At 34.8% G+C, this 21,018-nt stretch overlaps 1 protein-coding gene across 1 annotated transcript in view; it reads right to left on the minus strand.

Moving 5' to 3' along the window:
• KIAA0825 (KIAA0825 ortholog) overlaps positions 1–21,018 on the minus strand; it is a 461,655-nt gene that overhangs the window by 303,041 nt on the left and 137,596 nt on the right. Inside the window, exons 5-10 of the mRNA XM_030816963.1 lie at positions 20,216–20,310; positions 16,385–16,612; positions 14,572–14,837; positions 13,073–13,223; positions 7,994–8,184; positions 5,522–5,704 (exon numbers count right to left, since the gene is read on the minus strand). Of these exons, the coding sequence (XP_030672823.1) occupies positions 5,522–5,704; positions 7,994–8,184; positions 13,073–13,223; positions 14,572–14,837; positions 16,385–16,612; positions 20,216–20,310 (1,114 nt within the window). The remainder of the gene's footprint in view (positions 1–5,521; positions 5,705–7,993; positions 8,185–13,072; positions 13,224–14,571; positions 14,838–16,384; positions 16,613–20,215; positions 20,311–21,018) is intronic.

The raw sequence follows: 21,018 nt of genomic DNA on the forward strand, positions 1-21,018 counted from the left end.
AAATGGTTGCCTAGCTACAGTTTTATTCTCATGACTAGACAAAATAATGGAGGGTCTAAAAATAATGGCATGGTTATTTAGTACACAAATTTCTTAGATGACAAACCATTGGCAATATGGTATTTATCTGAGCATTTCTGCCAGTACCTAAACTGTTTTACTCCACTGACAGTTTCTCAGTCATACTGGTTATAGTAAGGTTATTTGGCTATAAGAGATATTATGGCAGATGTTTATGGTCTCAAAGGGAGTGAGATCTGTATGAGCATTTAATTCCACAGCAAGATCCCAAATTAGTTTCATTATTCTAGAGAGTATAACAGGGTGAAAATTGGCCCACAAGCCTCAATGGGAGAATGAAATTATGAGCTAGCTATTAGATAACCTCTAATGATATTCTGGTATACAGTTAAAAGAGAGGATGCTCTAAATAATTCATAGTGGAGAGTAAAATACAATTGTATGAGCCATAGGATTATATTTTCCACAAGACATAAAAGAATTTTGATACAGCAAATTTAAATACTTTCTTAAAAATAAATGTCTATAAGTTTGAAGCAGGTACGTTTCTTCACATTCCCAAATGAACACACTGTAAAGATGACTTTGCTTCAGGGGAAAAGAGTGAATTTGGGAAAATTCCTTGCCTTTGCCCTTCCTCCAACCTCAACCAGCCATGCCCCTTCCTTGCGTTAGCATCATACTGCCTCTGTGCTGACCACACCAGCACTCTGTCCTAGATTCACTCTTTCTGGGTTCTCTGATCTACACCTATGTTGCCGGCATTCCTTTCGTCTTTAAGAAAACTGATCAGTTCTTTGGGCGTATGTAGCCAGATGCTGAAAGGAGATAAAAACCAACGCACATCAAAAGTGAGAACAACTGATGAGCTAAAAAGAGTTAGCTGGGTTTTATGCTTCTCTTGTGTCATGTTGCTTTTGGCTGCCCTCCCAGGAGAAACGGGTCTCATAATATGATATTAATGGAATAAACCTCCATGACTAAATTAAGGTAGCCCAAGGATGTAAGCTCTATGCAAGTGGAGGGTCAGGTTAGACTTCTTGAGTCATCTGTGCCTGCCATGGTGCCTGGGCCATTGGAGGCGTTCAGTAAATAATACCAAGAGAAGACCACAACCTTAGAAAAGGCAGAATTAGTGTGAAACTGAATGACTAAGATAGCCCTGAAAAGCTTGAGATAACTGAGGACATGTGAACATTTCTGGTGGCCCTAGAATCACAGACAACTACCTATGAATACCAAATTCAAGATTTTAAACAGAATTCTAAGTAGCTGCTTCGCTTTCAAAAACCGGCGTTATACCTGAGACTATAAGTTGTTGCCTAAATGTCATTAAGTAACATTTAAGTGCCTTGAATTTCTCATGATGAAAATAACTCTTTGAGGTTAGCAAATGATAATTTGAGGTTAGAGAATAACTGGCCCATGATAGATACATGGTAAATACATGGTAAAACAAAGAAAGAATGAATAAAAGGTATTACCAGACCTTGCTTAGTTAAAAGGAGGATGAGTTTTAAGGGCCATCTGTGAAGAGCAATTGTGGGTGGTAGACAGCCAAAGGGCAGGTTGAGAACAGGACACGAGGTGGAGAGAGAGAAAGACTGGACCTCGGGGTACAGCAGGAACCAGCCAGTCGAATATTCTGGGAGCAGCCCTCTCTAAATTTAATGACTGGCTCTTTTGGGGTATTTTAACCTTATTAGGATGATACATAAAGCTGTTTAATTATGTGTTTTTTTAAAAAATGAGATTTCCCTTTAAAAATAATGTTTACAGGAAGGTGGATAAAGGGAGTCACTGAACCTAAACAAAATGGCTAAGACAAGAAACTTCACTTTCTGGAAAATTTGGCATTCTGCCAGATACCTTTTTTTTTTTAAATCATTTAAAATATGTTTAAATTTCCATTCAGTCTATATTCATTTTCACAATTTTATTGAGAGGTATAATTCATATATCACAAGATTTACCCATTTAAAGTATACAATTAGATGGTTTATACTATATTCATGGAGCTGCATAACCTTCATAAGTATCTAATTTTAGAATATTTTATTCCCAAACGAAACCCTGTATCCATTAGCCGTCACTCCCCATTCCGTCCTCCCCTCAGCTTCTGGTAACCACTGATCTACTCTCTGTCTCTACAGATTTGCCTATTCTGGACATTTCTAATAAATAGAATCAAACAATATGTGGGCTCTTGTGTCTGGCTTTCTTCACTTAGCATGTTTTTGAGGTTCATCTCTGTGGCAGCACATATCAGCACTTTATTCCTCTTTATTGCTGAATAATGTTCCACTGTACGGATATGCCACATTGTATGTATCCATTCACTAGTTGATGGACATTTGGCTGCTTTCTCATTGTGTTATTTTGAAAAATGCTGCTACACAAATTTTTGTATGGACATAACATTTTGAACACTCCTACACAAATTTTTGTGTGGACATAAAAATTGATGGGCCATATGACCATATGCTCAACATTTCACATAAGCATATTCTACGTTTAACATTTTGATGACCTGCCTATTTTCCAAGGTGTGCCAGGCACTCCTGAGGTAGGAAAAGCAAAGGCCTATTTTATTTTCAGAGAGACAGTGAAATAGTTTCTTTTTAAACAAAGGGTAAGGCCATAACCTCGAAAGGCCTAACATTAGTTTGAAACAGAACTGTAAACAGAGCATTGGAATTTGGTGACTAAAAAGCCTTATGAGTGACAACAAATGGACCCCAAGATGAGGCTGCTATTCTTTGGCTTAGTGATCTAACTTCAGGTATATTTCTGATGACCCTATCCTCTGCATGGATTGTTGGCAGTTGTATTGAAATCCCACACTTCCATCTTATTAAATGTTGAAATAACCAGCTTTCAAAAAGTTTCTACTATTAGAAGTTTTGATATAAAACATCAAAACATTCGGGTAAATATAGATAGAGACATTCGATATATATATGAAATTTATTATCTAATTCTACTTTTTATTATAGATTTAGGGAGGGCAATATTATTTTAATTTAAAATAGAAAATATCATCAGCTTTTCTTAAATTACTTGTGGCAGATATTACATCTTGCTCATTGTTTTATCCCTTGTCTTTCATCAGAGGGGCTAGAGAGGCAGCAACATTTGTCGAATTGAAACTGAATTGCATTTACCCAAAATTCTAGTAATTAATTTTTAACCTGCTACACATGAACTAAAACTAAAGTCTACTCATCCAAAATGCAACATATGAAACCACTGTGTGGGGATGTGTATGAACATGTATATGAATATGCTTCTGAACCTGCGGTTTAACTGCCTTTATGAAAGAAATATAAGTGATAAGCACTTTGGAAAATACATGGTGAATATTTTCTGTTTCAGCATGTTCCTTTCCCTGGAGAACAAAGTTGAAGTACTCCTTTCACAACATTCTAACAGAAATCTATAAAGGCGAGCTAAAACAGAACGCATATTTTTGCAAACAGGTTTCATTCTTCCTGAAAAGACTTTAAAATCATGTATTCCTGTCCAGGGATTTCGTGGTCATACGCTAAGTTCAGAAAGGAAAACACATTCAGTTTATCTGCCAGAACTGCTTGAAATAAAGGCAGTCACCTTCTAAAAGGGCATATCACATAGAGTGACAAATGTCGGGTACAGTTTATAAAAATTCAATACTATTAACATCTGATTGCTACTTTTCACCAATTCCTCAAAGAATGTGGTTTAATTTTTTAATGTGAGATTCACAATTTTTTCTAATATGCTAATAGTATGACAGATTCATATCTTGGATGTGTAAAAGCTCAATAAGTCAGCAGAGTTCTTGCAAGACACAATGTATTTTTCCCTAATTGGCAAAGAACATGCTGCTCTGTATATTTCATTTGCCAATACAAAGCAAAGTATATTTCAAAGATTAGATGTATAGTCTAGGAAAATAATCATGACATTTAAGTAAACATAAATGGATAGAACTTTTGAAATTTTTTGAACTGAGAAATATTTTAAAAGAATTAAAGTATATCTAGATTTTTGTTCATGCTTCAAAGCAATATAGTTATCTATGTTTTATATTAAGAAAAACCAGAGGCAGTGCTTAGTGTAAAATGTTCTGTAATCCTGGTTGAAATTAGCAATTTAAATTTGCTGAATGAGGTTACAGTGCAATATCTAATGCACAAATCATAGAGATTTGAGTACTTGCATAGTTGTTAAAAATGTATCAAAAAGCCATAGGTTAACAATAATGAATGTATGTTACATTATTATTAAAATATGCAATCTTTGATAATAATTTATTTGTTTTACAAATGCATTGGGGGGCTAAAATTTGTCAATTCATCTGTGACAAAGCATGAAATTCAATATTGCTCACCATGAGCAATCCATGAAATTTGTCAACTTTGTTCCCGATTTTCACAGGGCCTTCCTCTTAGATGAAATGACCCATTGAACTGAGAGCACAGCAATTTTTTCATCTATGGTAAATCAGTTTAGTTTCCTAGGATTTATTATGGGCTTCAGACTTGAGCTTTTTATGATTATGAACCATTATGTACATAATATCAATCGTATGGTGATTTATCTTACTGTTTTTTCCCCTTTCTGAAAGAATGCTCCATTTTTAAAGTAGCTCTCAACTTGGGTTGCTAGAAGGAACACTCTGTAAACAATGGGTTTATTGAAAGTCAGAGTAGGTGAAGCTGAAATAGAAGCTGTTAATTCTCTTAGAATATCTAATACAAATGTGTCAAAATGTATTAAAAATTAAGATTTGTATGTCGCTTTTACCAGAATGTTATGCAGAGAAACACTTGACCTAATTTATCCTTAGAAATAGACATATGTGAAATTTTTACTACCCATGAAGATATAGTTAGTTAAAAAATAAAAGTGACAATTTTGGAGGAGGATATAAACAAAATGGTATTAATATTTTATTATAAGACGTATTCTAACCTCCTCTATAACATTACAGATTTGAATTGAATTAACCAGAAATCAAAAGTAATTCCACACTTCTAGATTTTTCTAAATCTTATTTGTTGAGCTAAGTAAAATATTTCCACATGTTAAAAATGTAATTATTATTTCTATTTCCATTTGCCATTGCTAGTTGAGTTATATCTCAAATATAGTTTTCTTTTTCATAGAGTATCAAAAAATCACTGCGATAACCAGGCCATCAATATAATTTGATCATTTGAACAACACAAATAGTGAAGCTACAAATGTTCCTGATTGTATTAGAACTTTATCAGCTGAATGGGATTGACCAATAGAGACATAACACATTTTCGGGCACTGAATTGCATTGAGAATTATGAAACTCTGTTGGTTGGTGTTAGTTTTATAAAATGGCCTAGTTCACAGTATCAAAAATGCACTTCAAAAGATTTCTACTTGTAACTTCACATAATTCCATAAGTGTTACGAAAATAACTTTGTTAATCACATTATTATATATCATAATAGCTAAAAGGAAAATACATTTGATACTTACTTATATAATTCTGGTAATGGTGAAGTCAAAATGACTAATGTCGTAAACAGATTATTACAATGAGTGTGAATTTTAAAAATTTTATCATCTGTATGCTGATGAGGATTCAAAAGTTTCTGTACAGATGTACAAACTGACCATAACATGTTCTCAGTGCATATCAAAATTGTTGTGACATCAAGTCTGTTGGAAAGAAAGAAAAGAAAATCATGTTAAGCAAAATAATGTTTCTGCTTGGTAGGCACTTTCATTCATATCTCTTGTACTAAGCATATGTAAGAATAGAAGAATTCAGTTAGATACCAGAGCTTCAGAGATCTAAATCAAATAGAAAGTATCAAAGATACTCTTTGAGTTTCTAGGTGTTAGATGACCCACAATACCATTATCTTCAGGGATGGCGAGCTCTGTAATAGTGTTTCAGGAGTGCTTTTAAAAAATGTTTATTTTACATTATTAGGATTCTGTTCAAGAAACTCAAGAGATCATCCCGGAAATTACACTGAGCGAAACAGAAGCTAGATGAAAAGAAAAATTTGCTATTATCCATGTATATGTATGATAGCTTAAAATTTCATGGCACAACAATTCTCCTCACTCGTGTGTACACTGTCAAAAAAAAGTTACAAGATTGGTAGCATGTTCTCCCAGCAAGTGGGAGATAAGAAGAAATGACAAACGAAGCTCAAATCGAGAAGCCCACAGTTTCAGAAATGCTTAATATTAAATAAATTTGTGGAAAATATGCTGTATTATTTATCTTATTCATAGACTTATTTCTTTGTTTCCATCTTTCTCGAGTTTTAATAGGGACCCAAAGATCTCTTTAACTATTATTTTGGCATCTAACTAAATTGAAGAGACCTGAGTTAGTTTCTTTTTTTTTTTTTTTTGTCTTTTAAATTCAGGGTTGAAGAAATAGAAGATGAAAATTTTGAAGTGATAAGAAAAATACAAGTTTGAGGATCTTTTAAAATGACATTTTGGTCCCAAATTTATTATATAATAAATATTATATATAAATAATATGTGACACATATATAAATCATATATATGGCTTAGTTATGTGACATTTGGAGGCTACTGGAATAGTAAAGAATCAATATTAGCCTTTATAAAGGTTTAATTTTAGTTTGTATATGCTTTTTCTAATTGCTAGATAAACAATTTCTAATCCAATATATATGTAGAGACACACATACACAATCTGACTTCCATAATAATGGTGGTTTAGGATTAACCAGTCAAATAAAAATGTTTATATATTTTACTTATAAAAACTAGACGCAATAATTCTAGCATTGCATGGCATTTTTATGCAACCACCCAGAAAATAAAAACCAAAAGTCTCTATTGTACAGTTAATTAAATATACTACCCATTTGTACTTATTTCATGAGCTAACAGTAAAGCTGATTTCATAAATATCTCATAATGACTTGCCATTTCATAATCAAAAGTGATTTATGCTACATAAGGAAAAGAATGAAGGTATTCTTTGCTTTCAAAAGGAATTTTCCATCTATTCTTCAGAGTTCAATTTTTTTAAAAAGTCTGGTCAGTAATTCAAAACAGCCTGTGCAAAACACCGTATTTATGAAACACTGCAGCAGGACCTAAATGCCCTTCAAATTGCAGCATGCTTTACAAGAACATGATCAGGAAATGATTCCTCCTGCCAAAAAAAAAAAAGCCTCCCATGTCTGTAGGTTCCTTCTAAAATATATCTGAAAAAAGATTATTCTACCTAAAAGGTCTGAATCACATTATACAGAATATTTACAAAACAAAAGCCTTTTCTTCATATACATACAAGACCACTGTAGTCATGTAAGCACAATTCATATATTCATTGCCTAGATAACTCATAGAATTGTACTATAATTCAGTCTTATTTAATACTCAGTGACTGTTGCTTCTCATTTTCTGTGATTTCACATTTTGTTGAACTGGCTGCCAGTAACAAATAGTGAAAATAAAAGGAAAAAATAATTAGAATATATTAGGAAGAAAATAATTAGGTTTTCTTAATGAAGATAAGCTTCTATATTTAAAGGCTTAACATAAAACAACTAAAATCCCCTGGGTGCCTAGAAGCTCAAAATCGAATGTGTCAAATTGACTGCTCCATCATGGCATGGATGCTTTGGTATCAATTTCAGGGCCTTAATTTTCTATTTTTATCTTATTAACATTTGTGTATCTATATCCTAGATTATAGGACACCTTGAATCATTTTTTAGAAACAAGTGGGTTCTATAGACAATTTTAAGGAATAAAAAGAACAAACTTATTTTGATTCATGTTTCATATTTCCACTTAAATAACTCAGGAGAATAGAATATGATTTCTTTTCAGATGTTAGAAACATGTTAAATACATAAGGAGTATGTCATGAGATTCAGAATTCTGCTTTATACCAACTAATGAAAAGTTTTCTTGAAAATCAATGTTTTTCAGAACTTCAATTACCTTAACTGTGGAGTTCTTTTACAGCTGGGGTGGGCCCGAGCGTATCTGGAGGCCAGCAGACTCAAAGATTTCTCCAGCACTTCCGCTAGAATCTCCTGGGCTAACTTAGGAGGCAGAATGGTCCAGAGATCGTAATGAAGAGACCAGCAGAAATAATGCCACATCTGGATTGAGAAGGAACATCTTTCCCCCTGGCAAAGCCACCACACGTTAAACCACAGAATTAACGTCTTCTAAAATGTCAATTTGCTTCCTATGAACCTAATTAGTTCAGGCTGAAAGGAAATAGCTAAAGAGTTTGACACTCTAGAAGACCAACAAAGATTTTTGACAAGATGTAAAACATCCTTATTGACAAAGGAACAGATGTTTTATTTCGAGACTAGATATTCTAGTGCAAATCCAGATCACAAATATTTAACCTAGCATAGCCTTGATTTACCTACGCCTAGCCTAGGATTTAAAATTTATTTTTAAATAACTAGCTTTGTAGTTGCTGAAAAAGCCATGCTAGCTTGCATAAGATAGTGGACTGATTCTTCTAAAATTAAAATCTATTTAAATAATTTCAGTAGGTATATTTTTCTGAGCCTATTAGCATCATTGAGGTAATTTTATAAATGTTTCAGACTTCGCATTATAATGAAGTGACAGGAGTAAAAATAAACTTGCATACTGCATTCTTAGGAACATTCTTGAAACTAAGGGGGATGGGAAGCTATCGAATATTATTACATTAGGCTATTTTGCCTATGGCATTTAAATAACAATACTAGAAACAGATACCACAATAGTCTGAGTTTACAACATTTTCTAAAGCCTAGGCACATATTATCATCATTTCTTAGTATTTTTATGGCACTTCATACTTTTAAAGAGTTATATTTTCATTCCTTTCCACCCCTGTACAGATCTCCACTCTTCAAATTTTCCGACTGCAGAGGAAGAATTAACAATGGCCAAGGCCAAGGGGAACAGGCAGAAAGAAGAGGGTGGCCTCAAATGATTTACAAGCATTAATCAGGTAACATGTACTCTCAGGGAGGTATGCTAGTAGTTTCACCTCATTTTCTTCAAATCAGATCAAATGATTATTTGAAATAGGAAGATTAAAATGCATTCCTCAAGCATTATCTTGATTATGTTACTATATCAAAAGTTAAACTAGTAAAATTTCCCACTATATTCCAAGTGATTATCTTTTACTTAAAATTTCTGCTTTGTCCACTATCTGTATTTGTCAAGCAAATGTCACGTTAAAAAAAAAAAAATCTGGTGTTCTCTTATACCAAAAGTTGATCATTTCTTATGTAGACACTCCCATTAGTATTTTCTTTATGTGTTACTCTTCTGGTAGTTTATTTGATTAGTAATATCTTCTGCAGCCAATGAAACAATAATAATTTGTAGTTATTATCTACCAACTTTCAAAAGGCATTTATAAATGAGTAGAATTTGTATTCCTTGGGTAAGAAACTTGGGCATGAAAATAACAGAGTCGAGTTCAAATTGGAGGGGACTTTGGCCACTGGCTTCTGATTTCCTAATTAGATGTGCATCTAAATTCTTTAAGAAAAAAGAAATTACACACCTGTAATCCCAGCATTTTAGGAGGCCGAGGCGGGCGGATCACGAGGTCAGGAGATCGAGACCAACATGGCTAACACTATGAAACCCCGTCTCTACTAAATATACAAAAATTAGCTGGGCATGGTGGCGGGTGCCTGTAGTCCCAGCTACTCGGAGGCTGAGGCAGGAGAATGGAGTGAACCCAGGAGGCAGAGCTTGCAGTGAGCCGAGATTGCGCCACTGCACTCCAGCCTGGGCGACAGAGTGAGACTCTGTCTCAAAAAAATTAATAAATAAAATAAAAAGATAAAAGAAAATACAAAATTAATGATGAAGCAGCAAAATTGTAGTTTCTTATACTTTCTTTGTTGTGTGTTTTGATGAATACTTTTTAAACCAAGAAAGGAGTTTTAATGCTTGGTTCTCTCATACCTTTTGTGTTGCATATAAATTTAAGCAAAACTGACCCCAGTTGATAGTGACTAGCATGAATGATTTACACTAACTTTCCCTATGGCAATGGGTGAGTTCTTATTATAACATGATCAAAATGATTTCTCATATTCTTCAAGATGTTAAAAACCAATTTCCGTAACAGCTACCATTTAGTGATAAATGAGAAAATGAAAGTAACTTTGGGCACACAGATTTCTTTTCTTAAAAGTAAAAAATACTCATTTTAAGACTTTTTAAAATATAAACTTCATGTTTACTTTAAAATATTTCAAACAGGTCTTTGTTCTAACAATTCTTTTTAAATTCATACAACTTCAATGTACGCAAGGGTTTTCATTAAACTAAATGTGGTTCATTTATTTTTCTGACCTGTTTCCTTATTTGTTGTCATTTCAAAAGTATTCTGCTAGTAAACATCTGTTATTTTTGCAAAGCCACTATAATGTAAACAGATGTGAGCTTTTATTTAGATTATATATCAGGAAACAAGCAGCTGGGCTTTATTATAGAAGCCACTCAATATTATCTTTGAACAGACAATTCTTTATTCTTTGACTATTGGAAAACACAAGTTCCTAAAACTGAGCAGATGTCAACCATCCTAAAAGCTTAATTTTAAACATGTAATCTGAACACCCACTATGCCATCGTGACCAGCACCTCATCAGAGAGATACAGAACTCTGACTCTCTCAAGCTGACAGTTTAGAAAATGGAAATAATGTATCTAGATCTCACTTGCTATCACAAAACATGAGCAAACATTGCTGCATATCTTGTAAATTATTTTACTATTTCTTTACTACGCTCTGCGCATGGCAATAGGTTCCCTTGAGATCTCTATCCTACCCTTCACCTCCAGTCAGGCAGATATCATCTTTTTCCCTCTCAAAGCAGGCCTGCCAAAAACATACTAGTTCTGTTTCACAAATCAGTTGGAATAATGGGGGAGCAGAAGAAAGGGGTGCAGTAAGCAAGATAAAACCATGTCAGGTACTCCAGTTGTCAAAACAGTTTAAAATCAATGCTATTTTTAGAAGGTTCTTATTTTTGATACATAAAAAAGTATCACTTTATTTTTCTGAGAATAAATAACAACCACTAACTCTGCAATTAAATTGTAACTACTGACCATGTAAGTATACGGAAGCTACAGTACCATGTAATCACAGGGTAACTATCTCGTTATTTCCGTCTTTGAAGCCAAAGCCTTGTCATAAGATCTAAGAGCTGCATGTTACATGGTAATTTGTTGGTTTTTAAAATACTTGGTAACTTCAATAACAGGTTCTCAATACATCCACTTATTTACACTGTACAACTCTTCTAGCTCCCAATTTGCATAAGAGGAAACACAATACCCCTATGTTGAACATACAGTGAGATGATACCTGTTCTTCAAGGAAAACATCATATAAAATTGCTCATTAGTAGTACACTGACATATTGAAATAGTTTGAAACATGAGATGGATTCATTTTCAACCACTCTGTTTACTTCAAGGCAAATAAGGAAAATATGATGCTGCCAGGAGAGGGAAAGACCAATACTTTCATTCTTATCTCAGGCTACCAGCTGCACCATACCACTTTCTCTTTCTCATTCTGCTTGCTGCTTCCACAACTGTTTGAAGTATGTCAGGTTTGGAAAACTCTATATGGATGCTCTTGCAAAAAGAAAACCTCTCTGGGAAGGGCCTCTAAAGGAGAGATGAAATGGCCTTAGAAAAAGTGGAAAGTCCTTTAAGAGAGCTTCTTATTAGCTGCTCCTCTCTGTTGTAGCAACATTTATTATGATAATAACTCAGGCATAAATCAAACCACAGGAACCTTCGGTGCCTGTGAGGTGACAGGAGCAATTCTGTTGAATAAAATTCCACTCTGTTTTTCTCAATACTCTATAGTGATTAGGACAATCAAGAAAATGAAAGTCATAAACTTCAATCTAGAGTAAAGGGTAAAATGGAAAAGTTAATGAAACTAGGCATGGCTGTTGAATTTTTTTAAAACCCTGATTACCTTTTATTAAGATATTATAAATGTTTCACCCTGCCCTGGAATCAACTTCAAGGAATTTCAAATATTGTGGTCTGTACATAATCAATGAGATTTAGGTGAAGGGAAACTAATAAAGCTTGATGATGAATAATTTTAATTGATCCTGGGTTTGGTTGCACTGGGAATCATTAGGCTTCAATTTCGGACTTCAAAACATAGGCTAAATGAAAATAGGTAAACTATAACTGATCAGATGGGTGTTCTTTTTTTTTTTTTTTTTTTTTTCTGAGATGGATTCTAGCTCTGTCACCCAGGCTGGAGTGCAGTGGCTGGATCTCAGCTCATTGCAACCTATGCCTCCCGGGTTCAAGCCATTCTCCTGCCTCAGCCTCCTGAGTAGCTGTAATTACAGGCATGCTCCACCACTCCCAGCTAACTTTTTGTATTTTTACTAGAGATGGGGTTTCACCATGTTGGCCAGGCTGGTCTCAAACCCCTGACCTCAAGTGATCGCCTGCCTCACCCTTCCAAAGTGCTGGGATTACAGGCGTGAGCCACTGCGCCCGGCTTCAAATGGGTCTTAAAGCATACTCATAAGAACATACAATGAGAAGGAAAAAAATAAGTATAAAGAATAAAGCTGCTTAATAAAAGGTATTTATCAAACACATATGGAAATGTATAACAAGAAAAAATGCAAGGATATCCTTAACTAACTGGTCTCTCTGGAAAAAATACAAGGTTGTAGCATTTTGGCATTGTTATCTCTTTGAGTTTTCACTGTATCCCATTATATTCCAGCTATACGGCACTACAACATTGCAGCTCAAATTAAGTTATTTTTACTTTTAAGCAGAAGGAGAGTTCTGATGTCTAATTTATTTCAGCTTTTTAAAAACAGTGTTTTTCCTAAGTATGAATTCAATATTTTAAAAATATTATCCTAACAGCCTTCGTGTATTAGTAATGCCAAGCTCATGTTTCTAATTAGCCAGAAAGCAGGTAGGCAGTAAAACATATTTGTGTAAAAAGGAGGGATAGTAAACTTAACTTCACACCTCATAAAAAGCTTTGTAGTCATCCCAGTGGTGGCTCTCAGCATCCTGTAAAATGCTTGTAGCACAAACTCTGACGCAGTAGTTCGTAACCTGAAACTGTAGAGTGTTGATGAATTCCTGATATTGTTGGACAGGCACCAGGAATATGGGTCTGTTCAGAGAGAATGATCAAAGAGACAGAGATTTAAGGCCTGTGCAGTAGGAGATAACAATCTCCAGTACTACAAATGGTTTTGATTATTAGATATCAATCATTCATTTCCTCTTAATGCTGAAGTCTGCATCCACATTCACTTTCCAAAAAGGAAAAAAAAAAAAAAGCTGGTCTTTGTTTTGCAAGCCCTTTGAAAACGTACATCTGCTGTTCTACAAATATGCACTTCAACTTGAGACAAACTGTATTGTCAATACATCATTCAAAAATGAAAGTATTCTTTGTAAGCCTGTTATTAGAGATCAGTGCATTATTTAGGCATTAGGTTATTGTTATTACTAGAGAACAACATGCACTTGTCAGAACCAACTTTTACAAAGCTATCAAATGTCCCACAAACACATTCTTTATTTTTAAAAATTGTAATTTTGTAGATATCAATTATCTCATAAACTGTTTTTTAAAATTCTACAGAACTATTAAATAAAATGATTTCTGGCACATTTTGTTTATAAATTCAAGCATGAATCACAACATCTGACTACTTATGAGAATTAAAGAAATATCACAGTTATACCCTACATCAAGCCAAATTTATTCTACTTTTATCTTTAGCTATGAATATTACGCTGCTTTCTTTCATAACTAACGGACTGCAAAGGCTGGATAAAGAATATAGAATAGACTCTCGGGGTCACACGGGACTGCTAAGTCTACATGTTTCTTTTGCAAGAAGCCATGTTATATCTAGACAGTGTAAGGGCAACAAGAAAGGCCATGTGATAATTAATGCCTGTGGTCATTTTTATCTCTATACAGAAAATATACTGCAGTTTTTGACTACAAATACATGAAAATTAGACTGCCAGATGCTTCCTCTTCAAATATTATACTTTATTACTAAACTCTCCTGAAATATGTTTACATTGATCATTAGAATAGATTACAATGCATTTATTTTCTAAGTCCACTCCACGAGACAACAAGTTTATTTTTCCTTTTCAGTGTGGTCAGTATAATGCACCTTACAAAACAAAAGGGTGTGTTTATTCATGTAATAACAACATGCAGAAAATAGTTGCGCTGGGTTAGGGTGCAGAAAATGTGTGGGTTTTTGAGTGTGCCTTCAGAGAGAGTACCTTTCTTACTATCTATGTATCTAGTTTAATATATCCCATGTGCCACCTTTTTGATATTTCCTAGTTAAGACAAATGAAAATAATTCACCTTGTTAATTATTATTTTCTCTTTCTCAAATCTTATTACCAAAATTTCATTCCTGTGATATCCAAAGATTACACGTTTCTTTAAGCGTGGCCATCAACTTAATTTGAACAACACTCACTTTTTAGTCATTTCCTTCATCAAATTATTATATCGCTTGAAATGCTGGAAGACATACACTGCCGTGGAGAGGTATGTGTGCAAGTTTTTCAGGGGTGCTTTGGAAGGAACCTCCTTGGCTCTCTCTTGCAGTCTCTGCAGGACAGCTGTTGCCACTTTACAACAGGCCTCCGCCAAGTTTGCTCTAATTTCCTGAAAAGAATCATCTCTGCATGCCAGAGCCATTGGAAGCATTGTGTCAAGTTTTTCCATGATGTCAGAACAAAACTAGGGAGAAATAAATGTGGCACTGAGTTATTTGTATTCTGACAGCACCAAGTAATTTATGGACAGTGGAGCCAAATTCCTAAATAATGAATTTGGCATCAAACATAAATATAATGACGCAGCTTTGTAATAATCGATTTCTCAGTTGTAGAAAGTTAAATGTTTAATGTCTAATAAGGAAATACCAAAACAATGCTTCTCTCTATATAACTTTCAAACCTTATGCTTACCAGACAGACATTATGAAAAACTCGTGAACCAGCTATACATGACAATACCTTTATCTGTAGTTAGTAGGACTTAGAAAATATATCCTTGATATTGTATAATATCAAGAAAATGTATCCTTGATATTAACGTTTGCATTATTTTTTAAACTTATTCTAATTTTCTTTTGCTAAATTGCCATACAGGGTTTTTTTAAATTAAATGACATATAAATGTCAGTGCAATTTAAATAATTTAGAAGAGTCAGAAGCAGTCTCATGTAGCATCTTCTTATTGGTAGGGTGTCAGCAACTTTTAGAAGTGATGAGTCTAGCCTTTCACTGCTTATTATGTATCTTCTCTTTCTTAATGGCAGAAGGGAGGTGTGATGAATGGAAAAGTAAAGCCTATCTCCACATTGCATCAGTCAACACAGTTACCTAGGGAGTGTTCTGGAGCCTTAGGGTGACTGTGGCAGAATAAGGAGGTCATCTTCAAAAATTCTTTTAAGAATATCCCAATCGGCTGGGTGCGGTGGCTCACGCCTGTAATCCCAGCACTTTGGGAGGCTGAGGCGGGCGGATCATGAGGTCAGGAGATCGAGACCACTCTGACTAACACGGTGAAACCCCGTCTTTACTAAATATACAAAAAATTAGCCGGGCGAGGTGGCGGGCGCCTTTAGTCCCAGCTACTCAGGAGGCTGAGGCAGGAGAATGGCGTGAACCCAGGAGGCGGAGCTTGCAGTGAACCGAGGTCACGCCCCTGCACTCCAGCCTGGACGACAGTGAGACTCCGTCTCAAAAAAAAAAAAAAGAATATCCCAATAATAGGTTGCTGAACTCATTCTGGATTTAATGCCAAGTGACTGTATTTACCTCCTATTTTCTCAGTATGTTCTGTCACTTTCAAAGCACATATGGAGATGTAAGACTAATACTAATGAGATGAAAAGCTCATTAAGGTGTTAATGAAGACTTTTTTAAGTGCCCAAAGCTAGAAAAGACAGCACTTCCTTCAACCTCCTAAATTTTCTTGGAGTCATTCAAACGTATAATCAAAACAGGTGGTTTTCCCACGGTTTCCCAGCTCCCCATGAAGTCACAGAAGCCCCTTTTTGGTTGCCTCAGATTCATGGAGCAACAAGTTAGCACCAGGTATAAGTCCTTTCGGGCAGCAGTGGCCCATGGATACCACTGAAGAAAACTGGTACCGGGTCAAGTACCAAGTATTTGCCAAGGGACTCCACCATTTGATCTACAGGTTCTTTTTGCAATGCCTTATACTAAAATAAATCCCATCGTGCCAGTCAGCAGTTTGAAAGGATTTCATATACTTGCTTTTCCAATTTTCTTTGGTTGTTCCTCCTCAGGAAACATACAGCTGTCTTGCCAAACTTGCTGGACATTTACAAGGTTCATAGCATAGCTCACAGCTGAAGACCTTTCATTCTGTTCCTGTTGGAGAATTTTTGTGGAAAAACCTTCAATTGCAGTTACTATGCAGTGCGCCATGGGAAGAGACACTTCTTTAAATGCACTTCTCCAGCCAAAATCTAGTAAGGTAGCCTGAAATATAAATGTATATGAAGTCATGTTAATCTTAACTCAGCAACAAATGTTTCTATTGGGTTATAGATATAAAATTATTACTTTCATTCAACAGGTTGAATATATCCTTTGATATACTGTAAAAGCCATTCTTACAACCTAAAAAATATTGCCTAGTGAATAAAGCAATATACAAAAACATATGCATTCTTTACACACAGTAATATACTGACATTTCATTTGAATTCATCAGTAGATTTAATAAAAAACTTTTTAAAAATTTAATCTCTTAAATATAGTTCAATAAAGCCATCTTTACAAGAACAGAAAGCTAGTTACTATTTATCACATAAAACAACCTTTAAATTCAATATATTTAATAAAGTCTAAATTAGATTTTTATAGTCTTTTTTATAGTTTATTGTTAACAAGTATTGCAACATAAGGCAGCATTTAATATTCAACCTTTTATTTCTTTTTCACTCACAGAACACCAGACAAGCCAAAAAATAGCAATAAGAAATAAATTTCTCAGAGAAAACACACCACTGCACTTTCTAGATTTTTACTTGCCTATAATTTTATCTCTCCAGCTGCAAAGTCATAAGCAGCACTACTTTTGTTCCAAGAATGAAGAATTAAAAGAATCTGCACTGTTCTATTGTGGTGGTTGGGGGGGTACTTGGAAGGGAGTAGAAGGGGTTGAGGTACAGCTGAGGGGCTGATGTTTTCTTTTTTCCTTTGGTCTACAGCTCATAAGGCAATATATTTATGAATGTATATTTCCTCCAGGTCTCCTAACATTCTCTAAAGTTCAAAAGCATTATGGGTAGTAGGCTGAACCTATGCTTAGAATTCAACTTTCCCTGTTTTAATGTAACCTTGTTTACAGTAACGTGCCACCTACCCCAACTTCAGAAAACCCTGAGCTCCATGTCCCTGACTAAATCACTTATTTTTCTTGATCTCAGGGGGTTTTTTGCTAGAAAAACAACAGAGTCAAATTGTATGATTTCTATGGTCCCTTTTATTTTAAAATTACTGAAATTATGATCATAAGCCTAATTTTCTTATATGTACAACTCATTCAGCAATAATTTATTTTTTTACATATACTGTACAAAGTAATAAAGGTGATTCATTTTTTAGAGCTAAAATTATATGATTCCATGACTCTATAATCAGAAACATGGCTCTTGCTGTCATTACGCTCATAACTAAATTTCTGAAGATTATTTGGATCTCAAGCATCAGAGGGCCTAAAACACATCTCTCTTATCTCATATTTGCATAAAATTCATCAAAAATGGGCCGGGCGTGGTGGCTTATGCCAGTAATCCCAGCACTTTGGGAGGCCAAGGCGAGCAGACCACTTGAGGTCAGAAGATGGAGACCACCCTGGCTAACACAGTGAAACCCAGTCTCTACTAAAAATACAAAAAATTAGCCGGGCATGGTGGCATGTGCCTGTGGTCCCAGCTACTAGAGAGGCTGAGGCAGGAGAATTGCTGGAACCTGGGAGGCAGAGGTTGCAGTGAGCCGAGATCGTGCCACTGCACTCCAGCCTGGGCGACAGAGTGAGACTCCATCTCAAAAAAAAAAAAAAAAAATTCATCAAAAATTGAATCTACTCAACTGATATAATCTTCTTTCTTATAAGAGAACTTGGAAGTGGCATAGTTATAGCCCTGTGCTATGACAGTAACTCCCTGGGACACATTTATGAAAAAAATGTAAAAATAAAACTACCTCCATGAAAATTCAAACAAAAAAATTCTGATTTTTGTTTTCTCCATCAGGGCATGTCTATTTACTAAAGTCATTCATTTATTCATTCAAGCAAATATGTCCTGGTGGAAAATGTCATTAATTGCCATGGCTGTATTGAATTTACAAAAATTTTTTTTGTGCAGTGAAAGTTACCTTTGACCATGATAATATATATGTAATTATAACATGTTGGCCTATCTGAATTCTCTTTTCAAAATATAGAAAAACAAGTACATTAACAGCTGCTCTTAAAAAGAAAACTGAAGGCCTGGCATGATGGCTTACGCCTATAATCCCAGCACTTTGGGAGGCCGAGGCAGGCGGATCACCTGAGGTCAGGAGTTCGAGACCAGCCTGGCCAACATGATGAAACCCTGTCTCTACTGAAAATATAAAAAATTAGTTGGGCATTGTGGTGGGCGCCTGTAATCCCAGTTACTTGGGAGGCTGAGACAAGAGACCCGCTTGAACTCGGGAGGCGGAAATTGCAGTGAGCTGAGATTGCGCCACTGCACTCCAGCACAGGTGACAGAGCGATACTATGTCTCAAAAAAAAAAAAAAAAAAAAGAAAGAAAACTGAAAACTTTTACTTATTCAAACCTCCTATAGTTTATTTGTTCTTATGAAATATAGTTTGCTTACTTCTGCTCTTCTCATCTAATATTTGGCATCATACATATTCCATTTAGACTAGAGAACACTTACTAGTTGTTCCAAGAAAAAAGAGAATCACATGGTTTTCTCTTCTATGCACAAAGTACATAATCTGTTGAATCTCTATTTCTATTATTTAGTGCTAATTTCTTAGTACTGATTTTGATTTTTGGTTAAAGCATAATATAGAACTTAGGATTTTCCTGATTATTAAAGGCCAAAACTCTGTTAAAACTATATGTTGTTTTGTCTCTTTAAATATTTACCTAGTGTATCAGTCAGGGTCCATTCGAAAAACAGAAACCACTCAAGATTTTTCAAAAGGAAGAATTTTAATGTAGAGTTTTGGTTACCTACATGATGGAAGATTTGAGAAGTCAAACATGGACTGTGAAGCAGGCCAGATATTAATAGAGCAGGAGGCCACAACCACCCCTAGGGCTGGAGGAATTTATAAAAGGGACTAAGTTATGGAAGAGTAGCTCCTGGGGCTACCAGTCGAAGCTAAAGCCCAAGCAGACCTGCCAGGTGGAACTGAAGTCATGCAGGGCAGGCTGCATGGGGGGAACAGGGCTCAGGGTGGAGATAAAGGTGTCACAGCCATTATCAGAGATGCTCCTTAAGACAGAGAGGAGAAGAAACGCTCTGGTTTCTCTGCAACTCCTATGATCCATCAATGCCTTCCATGAGGTCTTCCATCAATGCCTTTAATTGGCTAAACCATCCCAGAATCCAAAAGCAAGGAGGCCTGGAAAGTGTAATTCGCTACAATCTAGAGCAGAGCAAAGAGTGGCAACGGGTTTTGGGACCAAACAATTACAGGATAGGGATCAAAAATATGAGGCCAGTTCAGATGATTATTTCTTTTTCCTTTTTAATCTCCATTTTCTCACTTTTCAACAATTATCTATAGCCCACATCCTCTAAGTGCAGACCCTGAGTCAGGATGAGAACAAACATCTCTTGACTTCCGTCTCTCTATTCCTCCCATGGGATAGATTTTACAAGAAGAAAGCATCCCCACTGAATTGAATTTTCATCAAAAGCTTATAAGCCAATTATCAATCCAAAATTGAAAATTTATCTTTTTGTAGCAAAGGGTAAAACTGAAGACATTTTGATTCATAATGGATTCACAGGCATATGATGATGATATTATATGTGAATTATAAAACACATTTTTTTCCTTCACTTACCTCTTTTCCTGGTAGCAATTGCTCTGAAGGAATATTGGTTTCATTTGCTCTAGGTTTTTCTATTACAACTTCTCTATTGGATTTCTCCAAAATTCCTAAGCATAGAAAAGAAAACAAACACGCTAATATATATTGTTTAAAGGGCATACTAGATGTGATTTATAAATTCAGGTAATTATTAACTATGTAGAAAAGCTCTATCCACAGTACATACATACATATACACATCCACAAATAACAATATATAGAGAATATAGTCAAAAAGATGCAGGCTGACATCACCATTACAATAATGACAGAATCAAGACAGATAGAGTCCTTTCCCACATACAACTTGATGAAATCTACATCCCAATTACATTCATGTTTGATGTACACAAACATATAATCTTCAAAATAAAGATTTTTGTCATTAGTTTATTTTCATGTTGATAATTTAAGAGGACAAAATAGATATTATTTCCTTGTTCATTTAAAAAGTTAATTCTAAAGTACTACATTTTTAAAATGGTGGTATTTCCTAGCATGTTAACTTCAAACAAAGAAGAAAAATACATAAACATCAGCATAACGAGAAAAATTATACCCTTAAGCATATCAATGATTCATTTAAAAAACATAAACTCTGAGACAGGCATAAAATAATCCCTAGCTCCGAAAATGGAAATATTTCCACAAATTTTGTTTTTTACAATTAAGAAACTCTTTTCCATGGGAAAAAAAATTTGATCTATAAAAATGTAATAAATAACTACTCCAAAAATACATCTTTCTACTTTTCCATTAAGATTAGATTAATGATA

This window comes from Nomascus leucogenys, chromosome 2 (assembly GCF_006542625.1).
Source record: "Nomascus leucogenys isolate Asia chromosome 2, Asia_NLE_v1, whole genome shotgun sequence".
Lineage (NCBI taxonomy): Eukaryota > Metazoa > Chordata > Mammalia > Primates > Hylobatidae > Nomascus > Nomascus leucogenys.